The 22,809-nt window shown below is 37.9% G+C and overlaps 1 protein-coding gene across 1 annotated transcript in view; it reads right to left on the bottom strand.

Moving 5' to 3' along the window:
* swm (Zinc finger protein swm) overlaps positions 1 to 22,809 on the bottom strand; it is a 370,656-nt gene that overhangs the window by 307,280 nt on the left and 40,567 nt on the right. The window contains exon 3 of the mRNA XM_090402359.1: positions 3,377 to 3,633. Coding sequence (XP_090258485.1) covers positions 3,377 to 3,633 — 257 coding nt within the window. The remainder of the gene's footprint in view (positions 1 to 3,376; positions 3,634 to 22,809) is intronic.

The raw sequence follows: 22,809 nt of genomic DNA, 5'->3' as shown, positions 1-22,809 counted from the left end.
ATTTACCAAACCAACCTGTCATCCTTTTTCATTCCATCTATAGACATTCTTGGAAAAAGTCCTCTTTCCTTCCTCAGTAGGGAAATTTCTCTGTAATTCTCAAATTCAATTTTATTTCCATTTTTATAGATGGACAGTATAAGACCTACTCCAATCATCTAGAATTTGATTCATTTTGTTTTTCTAAGGTCTACAACACCTTTGGCTCTTCAGTAAATACTTTAGCAGGTTCCTTTCTTTATTTCTCCTTAAACCATTTCTCCACACATGGCACTGATATGATACAGGTTTTGCAAAAGAGCACATGTGATTTAGAAAATAAAGAAAAAAATGCATTTTTTTCAGGATTTTTGAAGGATATGCCTCGAGTATTCATTTTTTAATATCTTCTTCAAGAGCTGAAAATGTGATCTAAGACCTGAAAGTATACTAGAAATCATCTTGGAAGACACACACACACATACATAAACAATCCCCCAACATGCCTAAATCTTGTTCATGACAATGCAAAATGAGGGGACAGAGTTTGAAGTCCTTGGAACAGTCTAGTGGTAAACTCAAAGTAACGAGCATCGCTTCTTGAGAGATGTTTTGTTAATGGCAATTGCTGAAATGTAGTTTGAAAAGTCTTCAAACTACCATGAAAAAAGCAACCTCCTCTGCTACTGAGAGGGAAACTGATAGGCTCTAAGGTCTAATATAAACCTTAAGTTTTTTAATACAAAGAGTTGAGAATATCTGGTCTGGGAAAGTCTTTGGATGATCTCAACATCCACAGACTGCAATAATCTCATAACTGAGGAGTTTAGTATTGTTTTATAAGTAGTCTTATCAGAATTTTGTGCAAATTAATGTTCTACAGTAGTTGGATTATGATTAATAAGAGTAACAGTTTCACAATGCTGAACCTTACAAAACAAAAATTCAGGTATTGTTCTCCTAGATGTGGCTAGTATTTTCACAGAAAGACACAAGATTAAAAGATCAGATCTGATAGTATCTGTCTCATGTGAATAAGAGTACTTGTGAAGGCCAAGCCAAGATTTAAAATAGATATTTCTCCAGAAATAGAATAGTATACGAAAAACTCATCACTGTAATACTAAAATGAGAAATTTCATTCAAATTTTAATGTAATAAGCAGTTCTTTGCATTTGCCCTTATCTCACATACCAGCAAGATTTTACCACACATTAAGGAGAGATTACAAAGTTTTATAGACCATCAGATCCCAGAAGAACAAGCAGGATTCAGAAAAGGTTGAGGGACTAGAGATCATATATCTAACATCAGACAAATAATTGAAAAAGCAAGGGAATTCAACTTAAGCTTTTATCTATGCTTTATAGATTACTCCAAGGTCTTTGACTGCATGAGGTGGGATATCTCATGGGACATCATGCAAGAATCAGGAATACCAAACCATCTAATAACCCTCATAAAGAACTTATATCAAGGAAATCAAGCAACAGTAAGAATTGAAAACTCACTGTCCCCTGCATTCCAATTTGAAAAAGGATCAAGACAAGGATGCATACTCTCACCATTACTATTCAACCTTTACAGCGAAACTATAATGAAAAGATCTCTAGAAAAGTGGAATGGAGGCATTAAATTAGGTGGCCAAACAATCACTAACCTACGATATGCAGATGACACAGTGATAACAGCAACAAGCAAACAGGAATTAAAATCCATCCTGAATCAATTAGAATGGGAAAGCCTAAGCCACAGTTTAAGAATAAATCAGGATAAAATGAAAATAATGATTTTAAACACTGCAGAAGAGATAGATGTAGAAGGAATTGAAATTGTCAACCATTTCAATTACCTTGGAGTGATGATAACAAAAAAAGATGGATATAAAAAAGAGATAAGAAGAAGAATAGCACTAGCTAAAAAAAAAAAAAAAAAAGCAATGGCTGATTTAACCAAGATCTGGAAAGACAGGCACATCTCCAAAAAGACAAAAATTAAGCTTGTAGAAACCTTGGTTTTTTTTTTCAATCTTTCTCTATGCTTTTGAGTCTTGGACTATGACAAAAGATGACAGAAGAAGAATTGGGGCATTCGAGCTCTGGTGCTGAAGATTGTTAAGAGTGTCTTGGACAGAAAAGAGAACAAACAAAAGTATTCTAGAAGAACTGAACATCCACACAAGATGATAAACATAATCTAAAAGAGAATACTGCAATATTTTTGACACATATGTAGAAGGGAAGGCAACTGCCTAGAAAAAGTAATCATCCAGGGTAAATAAACCATGTAGGAAAGGAAAAAGAGGAAACCCCCCAATAGGTGGATTGACCAAATATCAAGAATCACTGAACTTAAACTAGAACAAGCAATAAGAGAGGAACAGGAGAGAAAGAAATGGCGAAGCATCATCAGGAAGGTCACGAGTCCTCAGACATGAGGAGATCCAAGAGAGAGAGAGAGAGAGAGAAGCATTTCTTTACTAAAAGTTCTTTTCAATTTAATATCTCTATCCAATTTTCTAACATTTAAAACACCTTTTCAAGTTATCTAAAAAAAAAAGTGATCAGAGGTGAAATTCCAATATCAAATAAAACCTTACCAGACTGTTTTGAGTTATGGGCAAAGCAACGTATGGATAGAGGAAAGCACATTATGTATTATGCAAACTGTGTCATTCTTGCTGGTTTGCCTCTTTTGCAGGATGAAAAACCTAGCTGCACTCATACATGGAGACCTGCTAACTCACTACATATGAAAACCTCTTATAAAACATGCAAAGAATGTGGAAAATGTTTGAGTTCTGCAATATACACAAATTGTGCCTTAGAAACCTTTATGCTTCTTTGTCACTTGGTTCGTTAAAAGTCACATTTAGATTTTTTTTTTTCATCCTTCAAAACATGAAACCAGCCTTCAGAACACACAACTGATAGCCTTAATACACTATAAATACAGAATTACTACCTCATACAGCATTAATTAGGTTTCAAAGAAGCCAAGTTACCTAGCCCAGACAGGCCATTGAGCCTAATATGCAAAGAAATAATGGGAAAGGTTATAAACCTATAATGCATTAGTAGTATGAGTGGACTAAGCTATTTAATCTGGATACCTTGCAGATCTGTAGAGTCGAGTATTCACACTGCCTGCTGAAAATCTGAAATTCATCGAATATTCATGAGTTCAATTTCTTGAGCTCTTTGGATATATTTAAACAACCGTAAATAAAGATCAACTGTTTAACTACATGGAAAAAAGTAGATCAACAGTTTAATTATATGGAAGAAAGTTCAGTATACTGGTGTGCTTGAAGAAAAAAAAAAAAAAGGACTAAAACATGTACATGTGTATAGTATTTTAATAAGTATATTATACTCAAGAAGAAACTGTGGCTTACCTCTTTTCCTTTTCTGTTATCTGGCTTTGCAAGAGAAGATGAAATTACACCACTAGTTATATTGTTTTTCACACCTTGTGAAGGTGCACATTTTAAAATAGTATTATTACTACTTGAACTTAAATTTCCTGCAGAAGAAACATCCACTGTTACGGCAGGGATGGAAGATGATGCTGATACTGATGGAGTCATAGATGGTCGTAAATAAGACTTGGAATTCAGTGTATCAAAAAGCAGGTCAACAAAGGACTTGGTGTCTAGGAAAGAAAAAAAAAAAAGTAAAGGACACAAAATGTTTGATACAGATGAAATTATCAAAATATACAAGTTAAGGAAAATAAATATTTCATACTAGCAATTAGTCAGTATACGGCAATTATTTGTTATTTGTTTATTTTTTTAAAGATGGAGACAATTTCTCACATCCACAAACTCCATTTTTGTGATTGTTAACTCCCCCCCCTCCCTATTTAATGATTTATATAGCTATATTATACAGATATATAGAACTCGTATTCAATCTTGTCAAAGATTAGATGGAACATGTTAATTTCATGTTGTTTATTTCTTAACGGTATATATTAGAACACAGAAAAATAAGTAAATAATTTATTAACTTATTGCTGATATTTCGCTGGTGATATAACTAGCATCTTCAGCGCACAAAACACAGTTTGTCACAATACACGAGACTATAACAACATGGTGTAATCAATGGACTAGTTGAACTAAATTGTAGCAGCAACACAAAGACTAGAGTCCTGATTTTGGCGCCCTCTATCTGAAAAAAAAAAAAAAAATTGCGGCTATCACATAAGACTAGAGTCCTAAACAGAGAAAAAACCGGTACTAGTTTTTTCTTAAGATGACTGTTTCCCAGATTTTAGGCAAATTTATACAGCCATATTTGTTGAGATTTGGAGTGTGTTTCAGGGCTTCTGTTGCCTCTAAGAACAATCTCTCCAACTTGTAAGAGCTTCTGTGCAGTAGTTTTGTGTTCTTCCAGTTGATCCCGTGTGTGCAGGGGTATCCAGAGCATGGTCTGCTAGGTCCGACTTGCCATAGTGATAATGCCGGACGTATCTTTTGTGTTTGCTGATGTTCACAGTTCTTCCTGTTTGACCGTAGTAGGCTTGATTACATGAGCAGGGTACTTCGTAGACTCCTGGATGTGCTAGAGGGGGAATGCTGTCCTTGGGTGAGCGGATAAGGGTTGCTAATTTGTCACACGGTCTGAATGTTGCATAGTTCATGTTTATTAAGAATTCTTGCAATCTTTTTGGATGTTCCTTTAATGTATGGGATGGTGACTGTTTTGTTGTAGTTTTCTGTGGTGGATAGTGGGAGGGGTTTCTTAGGGGCGTTTAGTATTTTGTTTATCTTATGGGGATTATAGCCATTGGCCAAGAAGGTGTGGTATAAGTGAGCCAGTTCAGCAGCAAGAGCATTGTCATTGGAACAGATTGCTCTCGCTCTGTGGGTTAGTGTTTTTAAAATGCCATATTGTTGAGAAGGGTGATGGTGTGATTGTTTGTGTAAATATCTCCCTGTATGTGTGGGTTTTCTAAAAACTGAAAATGATAAGAAACCATCTGGAAGCCGTGTGATAAGTGTATCCAAGAAGGGCAGACAGTTATTAGCTTCCAGTTCCATTGTAAAGTGGATTTTTGGAAGTTTTCTATTTAAATGCGGTAAGAATGTTTCCAATGGCTCTAGGCCATGTGGCCAAATAGCAAGCACATAGTCAACATAGCGTAGTCAAACTGTTGGTTTCAGAGTGGCTGTATTGATTGCTAGTTTTTCCAGATGTTCTATTGTTGTGTTGTGTTTATTGCTATTATATCGATGTTCTATATTCAATTATATCCTTTCTTACTTCAACTTCTTCTATCATTATCCTAGCGGCTGTGCCATTTGTTGCGTACCCTTTTTATTTCTATTACCTTTATCAATCTATATATATTTGTATGTTCCACTACTCACTCATACACAGTTATTTCCCTTCTATCCTTTTGTAATAAGTTTCCAATAAGTCTAGCAAATCAGCTATCACCCTTCTATCCTTAAACAAACTAAAATTTAGGCCGCTCTTAAGTTTAGTCATGTGTAATTCTTTCACTCATAAGAGCTTTGTCTAAGTATGGGACAAGGCCTTAAAATCTACCCTCTGAGACAGTCTGCCTGTTAAATATTGACAAATTTATATTTTGCTGTGCCAGCCAATATATAGGTTAGATGAGACTCTTATCCAAGGTGGCTCTCTCAGAGTAATACACAGTAATAAACTTTCTAACACTAATTCAACTAATTTCAATTCACTTTGTTTTTGCATGCAGTCGTGGTCTATAAAATCAACTTATATTCATATCTCTCTCCCGCTAGGTTCGATAGTAATTTTATGAGTGGCTATTTGAATTCATAAGACAGGCTAGATTCAAGCGAATGCTATAAAACATATTTATTTAGGTTTAAAAGATATACATGAGAAAATTAAAGTACATGGTTAATATAATCACTTTCCTAGTAAAATTCTGATATCATTACTAACACAAGAATATATGCATAATAACTAGATCCACAGAGTTTTTCTATAAACATAGAAACTTCTGACTTAATTTAACATTATCTTCAATCACTCTCTGATCACTACTCATATCTCACAATATGTCTCAGTTATCTCACACACAGATCCCTTCTGGGAGACATTCTTCAAAACAGGGACAGGTCACTGCCAAATTGGGATAATCTCTAAAGTTCTCTACAGCATGTCCATACACAAATTAGCCTATAGACGCGTGGATAGGCTTATGTGTTCGTCAGACATGTTATGATAGGTTTCACGGTATAAAAGAACACAGATGGTTAAGAAAATAACTATTTATTAACTTAAAGGCTAATATTTCGCTGGTCTTATATCCAGCATCTTCAGAGCACACAACACAAAGTTTGTTACAAAGGCAAGACAACCACAATCCGGTGTAACAGTGGGGACAGTATAAGTGAGATGGGGACAGTATAAGTGATTGCAGCGTGCAACACAAGACTAAAGTCCTAATAGGACTTTAGTCTTGTGTTGCACGCTGCAATCACTTATACTGTCCCCACTGTTACACCGGATTGTGGTTGTCTTGCCTTTGTAACAAACTTTGTGTTGTGTGCTCTGAAGATGCTGGATATAAGATCCAGCTGGATATAAGTCCCCATCTCACTTATACTGTCCCCACTGTTACACCACGATCCGGTGTAACAGTGGGGACAGTATAAGTGAGATGGGGACAGTATAAGTGATTGCAGCGTGCAACACAAGACTAAAGTCCTAATAGGACTTTAGTCTTGTGTTGCACGCTGCAATCACTTATACTGTCCCCACTGTTACACCGGATTGTGGTTGTCTTGCCTTTGTAATAAACTTTGTGTTGTGTGCTCTGAAGATGCTGGATATAAGACCAGCGAAATATTAGCCTTTAAGTTAATAAATAGTTATTTTCTTAACCATCTGTGTTCTTTTATACCGTGAAACCTATCATAACAATTAGCCTATAGAGTTCACACAAATCTTTAATACGAATTCAGATGCTTTAATATTTTTACATTACCATCCCATGGAACGACTTTCTGTTCTATCATCAGCCTTGTCTGGACATCAAGGCACCTTTGTTCTGTGATTGTCTGGGTCACTTACAATAACAGCACGGCCTGGTTCCCCGAGTCGATTAGGTGATGTGCCGCTCTGGACTTTCTCCGGTACCGCGGGCACACATCTAAATTACCGGTCACTCGATATGGCATAGCTACTCTGTTATGAAGAGATAGCTAACCTTTCCTCGCAAACATCAATAGGCCTCAAACAACTTCTACAGCCGACTCGGAATCTTCACGTTGGCGGAGAGCGCTGTCCAAAGTACACGAGCGCAGGAAACAGGAACCAAAACGCCACGTGTGGGGGGGGGGGGGGGTTGACCCTTGTAATCTTCCCCTCTTTTCTCGGAGATTCTCACGCTTAGCTACATTTTTTAAGTCACGGCACTCGTCTACGTGCGCTGGACCTCTTCCAAGAATGCATTCTCGCTTCGATTTCCTTATAATTTCTCTTTCCCTTAGGCCATATGCTATTCTAGATGGCTAAAGTGTGACCCTTGGTCTTTGGCTTACATTCAACTTGCATTCATACAATACATAAAATGGGATACTCTAATTAAATTATAATCTTATATAAATTCCTCTATTTGACTCTGTACAAAGGGTTAAGTCACACATTTCTTATGCTAAACATTTCTTCAGTTTTGCCTCAAAGTTCATCATCATCATCATCATAATTCCTGCCATGTACCCTCAAGTGATGCACAGGATATGATAGTACTACATGAAAAAATTACATCATTACTAACTTCCTATCTACAATTTTCCTCCAAATCAGTCTGTTACTTGTCAAGGCTCGAACATTATCAGATCTTATATTTCTATCGTCTAAGGCAGTGCTTCCCAAACTTCTGGATGTCAGGGCCCACTTTGCAAAAATTAAAATATTTCACGGCCCCCCTTGAAACAAAATCGTAATAGAGAGATATATTATTATAATATTTATTGTATTTATATTCAATACCAAACATACACAGCGAATATTGCAAAAATCAATTGCTTATATTACATTGTTTGCCTCTTACCGTTTGGTTCTGAAGATGATGCGGGCTGTTCTGGTAAAATATGAAATACTGTCTTTTTTTTTTTGAGTCTGTTTCTGCTTCTTCTGATTGTTCGTGGGAATTTTTTTATATTTTTTTATCAGCCACTTATCCATCTCAGGGTTAAATTTTTTAACGTAGAATAGATCAAATAATATCACTGGCACACCACAGACTGATAACATGAAATTAGTGAATATTACCTGAATAAGAGAATCCCAGAACCAGGAACATTTTTCTCTTTTGTGACTTTTCTCTCTTTAAGGTAATTAAGCCTAACGCGAAACAGACAGTAAAGGCTGGTTATTAAAACGTGCATATGATTGGTGCGGTATTAACAAAAGATCGTGCAACCGAAAGATAAAAGCATAGCTGACAATAGAGTTGAAATGCTAACTCTCTTCAACCGAATTCCATATGTGAAACTGCCATAACATTCATTATATATATATATATATATATATATATATATATATATATTACTTGGTTTTAACACTTTTATGAATTTTAACACGTTCGGTTGAATTTTATTGCTGCCTTGGGAAATCGAACTCACACACATCTAATTAATAACAATAGTTTTTAGTTAGATACTGTGTTTGCCCATGCAACATATGGTTTTATTTCAGTCTATACAGCATAGTTTCTGTATGAGGGGGTATGTGATTCATTAATTAGTGTGTTTTTATCCCAGTTGTCTCTAATTGCACTATTTGTTGAGAAATATATTACACAGACTCCTCATACAATATTCACTGGCATAATAAAAGCACTTGTTTTTATTGTCTCTGCAGTATAGTGGCTGTTAGGGAAGGCCCTGTTTTTTACCACTGCAAGCAGTTACTATCTCCCCACATGAAATTCTTTAAGCTATTTTTCATGTGTGAAGCATATGCGAAATTTTATTGGTAACAGAAAACTAGCTCCGATGACAGTGATAATATAAAGCGAGTTTTGATATGTATATAAAGTCAATATCAACAGTTCTTGATATTAAAATATAAAAAATAACAAAAAAGAAATAATAAATAATAAAAGTTAAATACGTTTCTTTTAAAATAAAAAAATCTACAGTCTTAAAACATTTTAAATTTGTTTTCATTATTTCACGGGCCCCCTCACAAAACCTACGGCCCCCAAGGGGGCCACGGCCCACAGTTTGGGAAGCGCTGGTCTAAGGCACTTTGTACCGTATCAATCCACCTATATCTTGGTCTTCCTCTGGGTCGTTTTCCTGCCAACCTGGCAGAGAACACTTGTTTTGCTAATCTTTTCTCTCCCATTCTATTTAAGTGACCATACTACCTGGGATTAGCTCTGTAACGCATTCCTGGATGCTGCCAATGTTAAGTTCTTTTCTAATATCCTCGTTTTTAATATGATATTGCCATTGATGCCATCTGTTCACGCCTCTAATCTTTCTCAGGACTCTCATATCTGCGGTCTCTAGTCTTTGGTCAAGTGTTTTACTTCTGACCCAGCTCTCAGATCCATAAGTTAAAACTGGTTTGAACACTGTCTTATATACAGCTAATTTAGTGTTCCGACTAATTTCTCTCTTATTCCATATGAATTTATTCAATTGACTTCCCACCATACCAGCTTTGCTGATTCTGTTGTCAATTTCTGTATTTAATTTACCATCTTCAGTAAAAATCGTGCTTAAGTAGCTGAAACGTTTTACTTGTTCCACAGGTTCTCCATTCATAACACAGTTGACATTTTCAATGATTCTGCCTATTTTCATTGTCTTTTTATTGCTGACCTTCAACCATATCTATTACAACAGTTATTCAATTTAGTCAGAGAATCTTGTAGAGGATTTATTTAGAAGTATAACATCATCCGCATAAAGCAAAGAGCTGACATTAACATCTCTAATTTTGATATCATGTTTAATACCACTTTCCTTCATAATGTGATCCATATATATATAATGAATAACAGAGAGGATATAATGTACATCCTTGTCTCACAGCAGATTTAACATTAAACCATCTTCCTGTACTTCCTTCAATTCTAACAGCTGACTTACACCTCAAATAAAGACTAAGTATTGCTTGATATAATGCCCCATTGACACCATATAACCGTAGCGTATTGAATAGCTTCTCTCTTGGCATCTTGTCATATGCCTTTTCCAAATCAACAAAACTTAAATACAGATCTTTGTTATATTCCCATGCTTTCTCGACTATTTGTCGTAAAGTGAGGATCTGATTCTGACAGAGCCTCTATTTGACCTGAATCCAGCTTGTTCTTCACCAAGCTTTTCTTCCACAATTCTTCTCAATCGTTTCTCAAGTATACTTGCATAGATCTTGCCAGGAACACTTAGTAGGGAAATACCTCTGTAATTCTCACATTCAGTTTTATTTCCCTTTTTATATATGGGTACTATGAGAGCTCTACTACAATCATCGGGAATTCATCCCTCTGTCCAGGTTTTCTGAACTATGCAGTGAAGCCACTGTAAGACTTTTATACCACCATAATTCAGCATTTCTGGTCAAATATCATCTACTCCTGCTGCCTTTCCACATTTGAAGCCTTAGATAGCTTTTTCTATAGGGTGTCCCAAATTCACACAAGAAGTAATTTTGATAGAAAACACAGGTTTTTAATTAAAAATTGTAATTTCTTATTAATTCATAAAGTATACAGTATAGGGTTATGCATGGAATAGCATACTGGGAAAATGGCCTCCACGGCTTTGCTGGCATATACGCACTCTTTTGTTGAAATTTTCTATGACCGTTTGCATAAATGTGGCTGAATTTCCTCCTTCAAGGCATGGGTGGTCGTGGGCTTGTTGGCATAAAAACCCCAAAGAAAAAAGTCCAACTGTGTTAAGTCACATGATCTGGGCGGCCAATTCTGATCACCAAAACGAGAAATTACACGACCAGCTAATGACTCATGCAGTAATTGAATTGTTTCTCGGGCTGTATGGCATGTGGCACCGTCTTGTTGAAACCACGTCGTCCACATCCATGTCTTGCAATTTCGGCACAAAAAACTGGATTATCATGTCCCGATAGCGAGCACTATTAACTGTTATTGCATTACCAGCCGCATTTTCGAAGAAGAATGGACCGATGATGGCCTCCAGCCCAAAATCCGCACCAAACAGTGATACGTTGTGGATGGATTTGTTTCTCAACAATCACTCGTGGATTTTCTCGTTGATTAACGAAGCCATCGAGATGAAAATGAGCCTCATCGCTGAAGATGATTTTGTTCGAAAAATAAGCATCCACTTGTTGTTGTTCTATAATCCATTCAACGAACTCTCTTCGCTGTGTGTGGTCAGTAGGCTTCAGTTCTTGAGTCAATTGAACTTTGTAAGCATAAAGATGCAAATCTTTTGTGAAAATACGCTGTAGAGAGCTTCTTGAAATGCCCAATGCAAGACCACGGTGCCGAATTGATGTTCCTGGACTCTCAGCAACACTCTCACGAACTGCTTCGATGTTTTCTGTTGAACGACTTGTAGAAGGACGGCCAGAGTGTATAAGATCACTAATTGATCCAGTTTCCTTGAATTTTTTAATTAATCTTTTCACAGTTGATGAAGTCAAATCACTATTCCGACCATATTTTGTATGAAAATTGCAAACTGTAGCTGCTAAACCTTCATTATTTTTAAAATATTGCTCAACAATGAAAATGCATTGTTCTTTCGTGTAGTGCTCCATTTTTAATAACCCTGAACTGTCAGCTATCATGCTGTCTTTTTTTTCTCGTTGGCAACACTTTACAACACAAATGGCGCGCTAAATTTAAATCTTGCGTGAATTTTGGGACACCCTGTACTTCAAGTATGGATATGTATTCCTGACTTCATGCCTGGTCAGTGTTTTTTACCACTGTGCTGTCATCACTGCTTGTTTCATTTAGCAGTTTTTCAAAGTAATTACTCCATACTTCAAGTATATCTTTTTCTCCCGTTTTCATGTCACCTTTATCATCCTAACTCCTTTTACAGCACTCTTTCCTCCATTCCTAAGCTTCTTCAACAACCTCCAGAATATTTTGCCACCTTCTTCATATTTATTTTCTATATTCTTGCCAAAGTCCTCCCATGACTTTTGTTTAGCTAGTTTTACACAGTGTTTAGCATTCTTGCATTTGTCTCTGTATTCTCTAAGAGCACAAGCTGACTTATTTGATAGGAACTTTTGATATGCTTTCTTCTTTTCCTTCACTGCCTCTTTAACTTTCTGTGTCCACCATGGAGTTCTAATTTTTCTATCCTTGCAGACAACTTCATCACATGCCTCTCTAGCTGAGTCAATCAGGGCTATATTCAAGGCTTGCCACTGAATCTCCAATGTTTGATGCCTTAAAGTTATAATGTACAATTTTATTTCCTTGCCAAAGCACAACATTCTCTGCCTACAATTAAAGATAGTAGTTCCTGAATAAGATTAATCTTTTGTCCTAATTTTTGATTATTCAGGACACAACACTATGTAAAAGTTGGCTGGGGGGGGAGCCCATGGCTGTCCCATCCCATCTAATTGTTTGTATATTTTTCCTTTCCATGTGAAATATCCTGCACGTATTGTGAATTTGAATAGTTCAAATATATCAGGGGGGAAGTGCGACTTCAGTAGATTGATGGTTTCTATTAGGTACATTTGTAAATAGTGAGGTGATATCAAAGCTTACCATTAAGTCTGAACTTTTTAGGGTATGGTGTTGTAAGATGCTTTTTAGGTGGGCTGAATTTTTGACATAGGAGGGAGAATTGTTTGTGAGAGTGGCTAGTAGCTTAGCTAAATGTCTAGCCAGTTTGTATGTGGAACTATTTATACTGTCCACAATTGGGCGTAAGGGTGTACCTTGTTTGTGAATTTTTGGTGCTCCATAAATCCTAGGTGTTTTAACATGGAAGGGCTTGAGTTTGTTTACTGTGTCTTTGGGCCAGGAAGTGACTTTTTTCAATAATTTACGTGCCTTGTTCTTTTGTGTGTTGGTGGGATTGCGATCTATAATTTTGTATGTTGACTGATCTTCTGTAACAGTGTGTGCATTTTGTTTTCATATTCTGTTGTGTTCATCACCACGGTTGCATTCCCTTTGTCTGCTTTTGTTATGATAATCTGGCTATTATTCTGTAGTTCTTTTACAGCAATGATTTCCTTATGCAGGATATTATTTTTGGGAGGCTTAGACTTCATTAGGATGTTGGCCACATCTAAACGTATGTTGTTGGCAGCAGGTCGTATATTCCCCATTCGATGGACGCCATTATTTCAGCTTTTGGAACTTGCTTGGGAGTCACAGCAAAAATGTGCCCTCGACTTAAAGCACTAGTGGCTTCTTTGCTTAAGGTGAGTGACGATAAATTCACGACGACGACATCTTGTCGTAAATGCAGTCGTTGTATAGTGTTGCATTGTTGAAGATTTTCAAACTTATTTTGGTGCCGGTTTTTTTTTTGACCGTGTTGAAATTTTTTTAGCCGTTGCGTCGGTGATGTTATCTAGGATCTTCCATAGTTCCGTATTCAGAATATTATATAGTGATTCACGTAGTGCATTGATGGTCGAATTTGATTTCGCTAATTCCAGATGAGTGGCGTTAATCTGTTCACATAATAGCGCCACACTCGCTCATTTGTAAATGCGTTGGGCTTTGGCCGAGTGGAACTTGTTTTTGATTTTAACACAGTTTGGTATTAAATTGGTGTCTCGGCACCTCTTTAAGAAGGCTAACCTGTTCAGTTTCCGCGCTAATTTTAACTTCCACTTACCATATTGTCGTGTCTTACGTACGACATTGTCTCCGTGAAGAATCCTTAAATGAGTGGACAGGCTTATGTGTTCGTCGTACATGTTGTTTATTTCTTAACAGTATATATTAGAAAACAGAAAAATAAGTAAATAAATAATTTATTAACTTATTGCCGATATTTCGCAGGTGATATAACCAGCATCTTCAGAGAAAAAAAGCATCTTACAACACCATACCCTAAAAAGCTCAGACTTAATGGTAAGCTTTGATATCACCTCACTATTCACAAATGTACCACTAATAGAAACCCTCAATCTACTGAAGTCAGACTTCCCCCCCTGATATATTTGAACTATTCAAATTCAGAATACATGCAGGATATTTCACATGGAAAGGAAAAATATACAAACGATTAGATGGGACAGCCATAGGCTCCCCCCCCCCCCAGCCAACTTTTACATAGAACACCTGGAAAAACTAGCAATCAATACAGCCACTCTCAAACCAACACTTTGGCTACACTATGTTGATGATGTGCTTGCTATTTGGCCACATGGCCTAGAGCCATTGGAAACATTCTTAGCGCATTTAAATAGAAAACTTCCAAAAATCCACTTTACAATGGAACTGGAAGCTAATAACTGTCTGCCCTTCTTGGATACACTTATCACACGGCTTCCAGATGGTTTCTTATCATTTTCAGTTTTTAGAAAACCCACACATACAGGGAGATATTTACACAAACAATCACACTATCACCCTTCTCAACAATATGGCATTTTAAAAACGCTAACCCACAGAGCGAGAGCAATCTGTTCCAATGAAAATGCTCTTGCTGCTGAACTGGCTCACTTATACCACACCTTCTTGGCCAATGGCTATAATCCCCATAAGATAAACAAAATACTAAACGCCCCTAAGAAACCCTTACCACTATCCACCTCAGAGAACTACAACAAAACAGTCACCATCCCATACATTAAAGGCACATCCAAAAAGATTGCAAGAATTCTTAATAAACATGAACTATGCAACATTCAGACCGTGTGACAAATTAGCAACCCTTATCCGCTCACCCAAGGACAGCATTCCCCCTCTAGTACATCCAGGAGTCTATGAAGTACCCTGCTCATGTAATCAAGCCTACTACGGTCAAACAGGAAGAACTGTGAACATCAGCAAACACAAAAGATACGTCCGGCATTATCACTATGGCAAGTCGGACCTAGCAGACCATGCTCTGGATACCCCTGCACACACGGGATCAACTGGAAGAACACAAAACTACTGCACAGAAGCTCTTACAAGTTGGAGAGATTGTTCTTAGAGGCAACAGAAGCCCTGAAACACACTCCAAATCTCAACAAATATGGCTGTATAAATTTGCCTAAAATCTGGGAAACAGTCATCTTAAGAAAAAACTAGTACCGGTTTTTTCTCTGTTTAGGACTCTAGTCTTATGTGATAGCTGCAATTTTTTTTTTTTTCAGATAGAGGGCGCCAAAATCAGGACTCTAGTCTTTGTGTTGCTGCTACAATTTAGTTCAACTGGTCCGTTGATTACACCATGTTGTTATAGTCTCGCGTATTGTGACAAACTGCGTTTTGTTCACTGAAGATGCTGGTTATATCACCAGCGAAATACCAGCAATAAGTTAATAAATTAATTATTTACTTATTTTTCTGTGTTCTAATATATACCGTTAAGAAATAAACAACATGTACGACGAACACATAAGTCTGTCCACTCATGTTAATTTCATATTATTGGGTTCAACTGGCATTCAACCTGTATACATACAGGTTGAATGCCAAGTATCTGTAGGATTCAAGTTTTTACTCTAAGGAAAACTTAATAAAATATTATTATTATTAAGAGAGACCACCATGAAGTCAGGGACTTGTCGAGGGAGACAACATACTATACACACCAGCTATCATACTTATTCTTGAATTCATTCACACTGCTTGCACATACCACTTCCAGTGGAATTCCATTCTAATCATGCACCCTATGAGAGAAAAATCTAGCCCTCACCCCTTGTTAGTGGAATTCATTCTCAGCTTCCAAGAATGCCCTCTTGTCCTTTTCCCACTCTACATATAATGAAAAATTCCATCAACTGAAATCCTGTATGACCCTTTCAGAAGTTTGCATGTCTCAATCATATCACCCCTCTTTCTCCTGTTTGCTAGTGTCTGCAGTCTACAAATTCTCAATCTGTCTTCATACTCAGTATTCCACAATTCTGATATCATTTTTAACTCTCCTTTGTGATCTCTCTCTCTCTCTAATATATCAGAATCATAATGGAAACCAGACCCTGCACACAAGTGAGGTCTTATCAAGGCCTTGTAAAGAGGCAAAATATCATCCTTATCTTTACATGTGAACATTCATTTCAGCATTGCAATTATCTTTTGAGTTGTATTTGCAATCTTTGCTATATGATCCCTGAACTTCAACTTGCTATCTACTAACACTCCAAGATCCCTAACTCGAGCAGTTCTTCTAGCATAATCCCACCAATATAAAACAATGGATATCTAACCATGCCAGAGTGAATGACTACACTTACTGACATCCATTTTCCCATGTCCACATATCAGACTATTCAATTTAATCCTATTTCAAAATATTGAAATACCACTGATTTCTCGTACCTCCTTTAATCCAGACAAAATTACAAGAGTGTACTTGAAATTCCTGCAACCACCTGACTAGTTCACTGGCTTGCAATAGATGATGGTGATCCCTTGATTTTAACCTATTTTTATCTTATTTTTCTTACATTTAATCTTAACCAGGACTTCTAGGCTAGGTCTAGTTCACAGTGGTGGTGTCAAGCACAAAACCATATCAATAAATGTGCAAGATAAGACAGAAATGTCAAACAACTTGACCATGATTTTGAAAACTCCATCAATGGGCCCGCTACCCGTTTGGGCAGCGCAAAGAAATGGTTCTGCAAAAGGACGGAAATGGCAATGACAACGGCACCAGACTATGGCTTTAGGCAACTGGAACATCTTCTCCCTGACAGGGAAGGAGTTGAAACTGGTCGAGGAAGCCAAGCGCTACAGGCTAGACTTAGTCAGGCTTTCTTCGACCAAGAGGAGAGGCTCTGGAACTGTCGACCTGGATAATGGATGGAAGCTCTACTACTCTGGTGCGAGCCCAACAATGTCTGCTCAGGCAGGTGTGGGGATACTCACAAGCCCCCCCAGCTGTCAGACTGTGTTGCTGAGTGTATCCCATTTGGGGGGGGGGGGGAAACAGGTATGTGTGTTAAGGCTTCAGATGAAAATCCATGATTTGGCTGTGGTGCAAGCCTATGCACCTAATCTGGAGTCAGAATACCCTGCCTTCCTAGAGGAAGTGGATGCTGCTTTTGACAGGGTGGCAGACATGGAATCAGTCCTGCTAATGGGTGACTTCAATGCATATGTTGGAACAGATGACCAGACATGGAGGGGTGTGGTTGGGAGGAACGGTGCCCCTGACCTTAACGCGAATGGGTTGAAATTATTGGACTTCTGCTGTACTAACAGCTTGTCCATAATGAATACCTTCTTCCAGCACCGAGAAGTCCATAAGTATACCTGGTACAGTATACTTATGGACTTCTCGGATACACTAAAACAAAGTACAGGGATACACTAGAACAAAGGTCTTTGATTGACTTCTTTATAGTCTCAGCAGACCTATTTTCCTCAGTGTTGGACGTTTGTGTGAGAAGAAGGGCAGAACTGTCAACTGACCACCACCTTGTTGTGTGCACTTTACGGCTTCAGAAACCAGATGATACCATCAACGCTGGTAGGCCTAAGCAGCTATACCGCGTGAAATGGGAGGCATTGGAAAATGAGGCTGTGAGGAAGAATTTTGCAGATGACATTTCCTCCAGGTTCAAAGAGATTCCCAAGCATACTGCAGATGTTGAGGAGGAGTGGAAGCCGCGCAGAACAGATGTCACTACCTCTGCACTCTCATGCTGTGGCAGAAAGTGGCTCGGCATGGCAACGGGCAGTGAGAAAAGGACACCTTGGTGGAACCAAGAAGTCCAAAAAACTGTCTGGGGAAAAAAAGGAGTCCTACCTAACATGACTAAGGTTCAGGTCACCTGAGATACGTTTGCGGTATGCTGAGGCAGTAAAGACAGCAAAGCAGAAGGCTTGGGAATCCTTTGGAGAAAGATTAGACTCATCCTATGCAAATGCAAGCAAAGTAATCTGGCAGATCATCCACCACCTTCGAGGGAGGAAATCGTGCACAGCAAGGACAATTAAGGCCCCTGATGGTGCACTTTTAACAACCGAGAAGGATATCCTCCACAGATGGAAGGAATACTTTGAGAGCCTTCTTAACCCAGGTGGCCCAGCAGTTGTGGATATCCAAAGGTGCAGATCGGGGCAATGACTAGTCTCACAGCAGAAGAGGTCCATTTAGCAATAAAATCGCTAAAATCAGGCAAGGCTGCTGACAATGATGAAATTCGGCCCGAAATGCTAAAAGCCTTAAATCGAGACGGTGTTCTCTGGCTGACTCCAGTGTGTCAGGCTGCTTGGATATCTGGGCGAGCACCAAAGCAATGGCAGACAGGCATAATAATACCAGTCTTCAAGAAGGGAGACCAGAAGGATTGCAGTAATTATCATGGCATCTCTGCTCAGCCTGCCTGGGAAAGTGTATGCTAGGAGCTTGGAAAGACGGTGCAGGAGCATAGTTGATTCAAAGTTCCAGGAAGAACAATGTGGCTTTCGTCCTGGTAGAAGCACAACTGACCAAATCTTCACTTTAAGGCAAGTCTTTGAGAAATCTTGGGAATATGCCAAGAATGTCTACACATGTTTTGTGGACTTGGAGAAGGCATATGACCGGGTTCCTCGGGATAAGCTTTGGCCAGTAGTACAGGAGTATGGAGTGGATGGCCAACTATTAGCTGCCATCAAGTCCCTGTATGAATGCCCAGAGTTTTGTGTCAGGGTAAACAGCACAAAGTCTGAACCTTTCACAGTCTCCGTTGGTCTCCGCCAAGGGTGTGTTCTGTCACCCCTCCTTTTCATAATATTTATGGACTGGATTGATAGGCACAGCCGAGGCAGTGAGTGTGTCAGAATTGGAAGATGTAGCATTGGACGTCTGCTTTAGATGACCTAGTTCTGCTTAGCTCTTCCACAGATGACCTCCGGTGGACCATGGATAGGTATGTAGCTGTTTGTGCAGATGCTGGAATGAAGATCAGTGTAGCCAAAACTGAAACATTTGTGGTCTCAAGACAACCATCCCAGTGCACTCTACATGTAAGTGGAGTCCCAATGAGGCAGGTGGAGAAGTTTAAATACCTTGGGTCCATATTCACAAACGATGGAAAATGGGACGTAGAGCTAGATACTCGAATTGGCTTAGCAAGCTCAATATTGCGGGAACTTGACCGTTCGGTAGTATTGAAGCGGGAGTTGAGCCAGAAGGAAAAGCTGGCTGTCTTCAATACAGTCTATGTCCCCATCCTCACCTATGGTCATGAGAGTTGGGTAATGACCAAAAGAATGCGGACACGAATCCAAGCGGCTGAAATGAGGTTCCTTCGAGGAGTTGCGGGGCTGACAAGACTCGACAGAGTCAGAAGCTCTGCAATTCGGGAAACCCTCAATACTCAACCGCTGCTTCTCCGTGTTGAGAGATCACAGTTACGTTGGTACGGGCACCTGGTCAGAATGCCACAAGAGAGGTTCCATCAGCAGGCCCACTTTGCCAAGCCAGAGGGTGGGAGGCCACATGGAAGGCCAAGGACTCGCTGGATAGATTATATCCAAAACCTTGGGTGGACACGTTTGGGAATCCCACCAGAACACCTGAGCTTGGTAGCAGAGGATCGTGACCATTGGAAGTTCCTCTTGCAGCTGTTGTCCCCACAACCCAATTAGGAAAGGTGGGTCTTGAAGATGTATTTTAAAATACATAATGTTAACAAATAAAATATATTTCTCTTAACCCTTATTTCTACAAAATTTATTGTGTCCTGTTTCTTTGTTTTCAAAAAATGGGATCCCTAGTTATGGGACCATTGTTGTTCAATTTGTATAATAATGATATTGGGATGGGTTTAACTAGTGATATGCAGCTGTTTGCAGATAATGAAAAATTGGGAAGAGATGCAGAGTAAAGCAGATGTTATGGCCTTACAGGAGGACTTGAATAGATTGCATGAATGGGCAGATAAGTGGAACTATCAGTTCAATGTTGCAAAGTGTAGGGTTTTAAAATTTGGTAAGCAGCGATGGGATGTGATGGAATGTCTGTCTATCCACTGCAAAGATTTGGGAGAGTCTCATCCTCATAAATAGCAAGCAACAGTGTGCCTTCCTCCCCTTTTTTTAAAATTTCACGTAATTCAAAATTATTTTATTTATCCAGTGTTATTTTACTGTATTTAAAGTTTATTTTTAGTTTTAACTGTAATCTCATCTTATTTTATAACCATCCATAAGGTTGCACTGGCAGAGAGCTAAACTGTAAAAAGAATAATGTTCTTTTGTTCTTGCAGCGCCTTATGACCCTAATAATGCAATAATGGCTTGCCAATTTCAGGTCAGGCCAAAATATTTGTAGTAATGTGTTTCTAATAAACATAACAAAGCTCACTCGATTTTAGTACCAATTTGGACTTGAATAGATTGCATTGAGCAGGTAAGTGGAACTGTCAGTTCAATGTTGTAAAGTGTAAAGTTTTGAAATTTGATAAGCAACAATGGGATGCAAAGTATACGCTTAGTGGAAAAACTTTAAAGGAGGTAGAGGAGATGAGAGATCTGGGAGTGATAGTGGACAAGGACCTGAAATTCATGGGCCACATTGCACAAGTTGTGAAGACCTCACATCAGATAATGGCAATGATGCAGAGGATCCTGACATACAAATAAAAGAGGTCATGATGCCATTGTATAAGGCCTTGATTAGGCCCCATATGGATTATTGTGCACAGATTTGATCACTGGATTTTCATGGTGGTGATGAAGACATGTTAGAAAGAGTCTAGAGAAGATTCACAAAGGTGGTCAGTGGTCTGAAATGTGGAGTACAAAGACAGATTGAGAGAATGTAAATTGCAAATCCTCGTGAATAGGAGGAGGGGGGGATGCGATTGAGACATAAGCTAGCCAGGAATTGTTATCAGGTTGACATGGCAGAGATTTTTCACAGAATGGGAGAGGAACGAAGAACAAGAGTCCATTGCTAGAAACTACAAGGAGGAGCGAGGAGAATGTTCTTTACATGGAAAGTGGTGAATGAATGGAATATATTGCCTGAGTGTATTCCAAATGTAGACACACTGAATCAGTTTAAGGCACAGTTGGATGTGCAATTGTGTGTGATAGTGTGTACTTCTCATGATGAGTCTCTGACTCCATGGAGGTCAGATGTTAATAATAATAAGTCAATGGATTTTTTTTTTTGCATCAATTTTAAAGTTTATAATTCTAAAATAAAGCACCTTTAAGAAATTGATTTCATTAAATTTCAATAAAAAAAAAATTAACCTACTTCATAGGACGTGGTAGGTTTTTTATATGATGCTTGCTGAATGCAACATTTATGAATTCTGAGCATAGCATTCTTTCTTTATGGTATTTGCATTTTCATTAGGTATCAATGGTTAAGAAAGTTTTATCTTGATGAGATTAAAATATGAAGAATCATTCAGACATTTATGTGAACATTCAATTATCTAATAAAAATCAGCAATATGAGTAAATCTGAATATTTCAAAAAAAATGTACTTACAATAAACAAAAGAAATAAAATAACTCTAGCTGCATATTTCAAAGAATTATATATGCTTAATAAAATGTCCTAGGATACAATCTTTTTAAGCACAAAAGAACAAGAAATGGAAAATAAATCAGATGCAGCACTGTGAATCACAATGGCCATATTATCTATTCAAACATTCTGGGCATTCTTTTTTTATAATTCAAATGCATGTTAAAAATGCGAGCATAATTTAATGACATGCTTTCGATGTAGTTGTAGCCAGGTGATTGGAAATCATCACTATAAAGTATTAAAACTTTAATTTAAATATGCCAAGAAATTATATTCTTATTTTATCAAAGTGCAAGCAAACAAAGCTTGCAAGTGAAGTATCTTCACGACTAGTCTGCCTGCATTTCTTTTTTTACAAAGAACCCTAGTTGTAAAGATACTTCACATGTAAACCTTGTTTCATCATACTTGAATAAAGGATTAAACAAGAATATAATTTCTTGGCACATTTAATTTAATTTATAACCAAGAGAAAATATCTTTTAACAACTAGCTCTAATTCAGAATATTAAAACGTTATTTTTTTAAACAAATACGAGAGGTGCTTGGAAAGTACTAATAAACACCTAAAACAAAAATGATATTAAAGCAACTGATATAACCACAAGAAAGAACATACTAGTAGCGGAGTTATGAAGGTAATTTATGTTCTTATATTCTCGTATGTTCTTTCTTGTAGTTATATCAGTTGCTTTAATATCGTTTTTTTTGTCCTAGGTGTTTATCAGAACATTCCAATCCCCCCCCCTCGTATGTACCAAGAACTATTTCAGGATACTGAACTGCTGTTAATCTAATTTTTAATTTCTAAATAAATAATGATAATCTTACTAGTATGTTTGTATATTACGAAGGTGAGTTAGCCGATCTCATATGGAGGGAGCAGGGTTTTTCTCCCAGAAACTCGAGTTTTTCATCCCACATACAGACAAATCGGCACTTCAGAACACACGCAATTTACAGACAAAAAATACTAGTTGTGGTGGTGGTGGAGGTAGATGGCTTTGATGGAGATGATTTGTAGTAGAGGTTCGGTGTAGTGGTTGAGACAGTTGTAGGTGTCCTCCCGCAATGAGTCTTCGGACTCCTTGGAGGTGTCAGGAATAATAATAATAAAACAATATGCAGATAAATTGAATTATTAATACTGCAATATACAGTAGACACTGCTTATTGTGATC

This window comes from Typopeltis vanoorti, chromosome 13 (genome assembly GCF_054136105.1).
Source record: "Typopeltis vanoorti isolate ZY-2024b chromosome 13, IOZ_Tvanoo_1.0, whole genome shotgun sequence".
Lineage (NCBI taxonomy): Eukaryota > Metazoa > Arthropoda > Arachnida > Uropygi > Thelyphonidae > Typopeltis > Typopeltis vanoorti.
The sequence above is the reverse complement of the archived record's forward strand: the minus strand, read 5'-3'. Positions and strand labels throughout refer to the sequence as shown.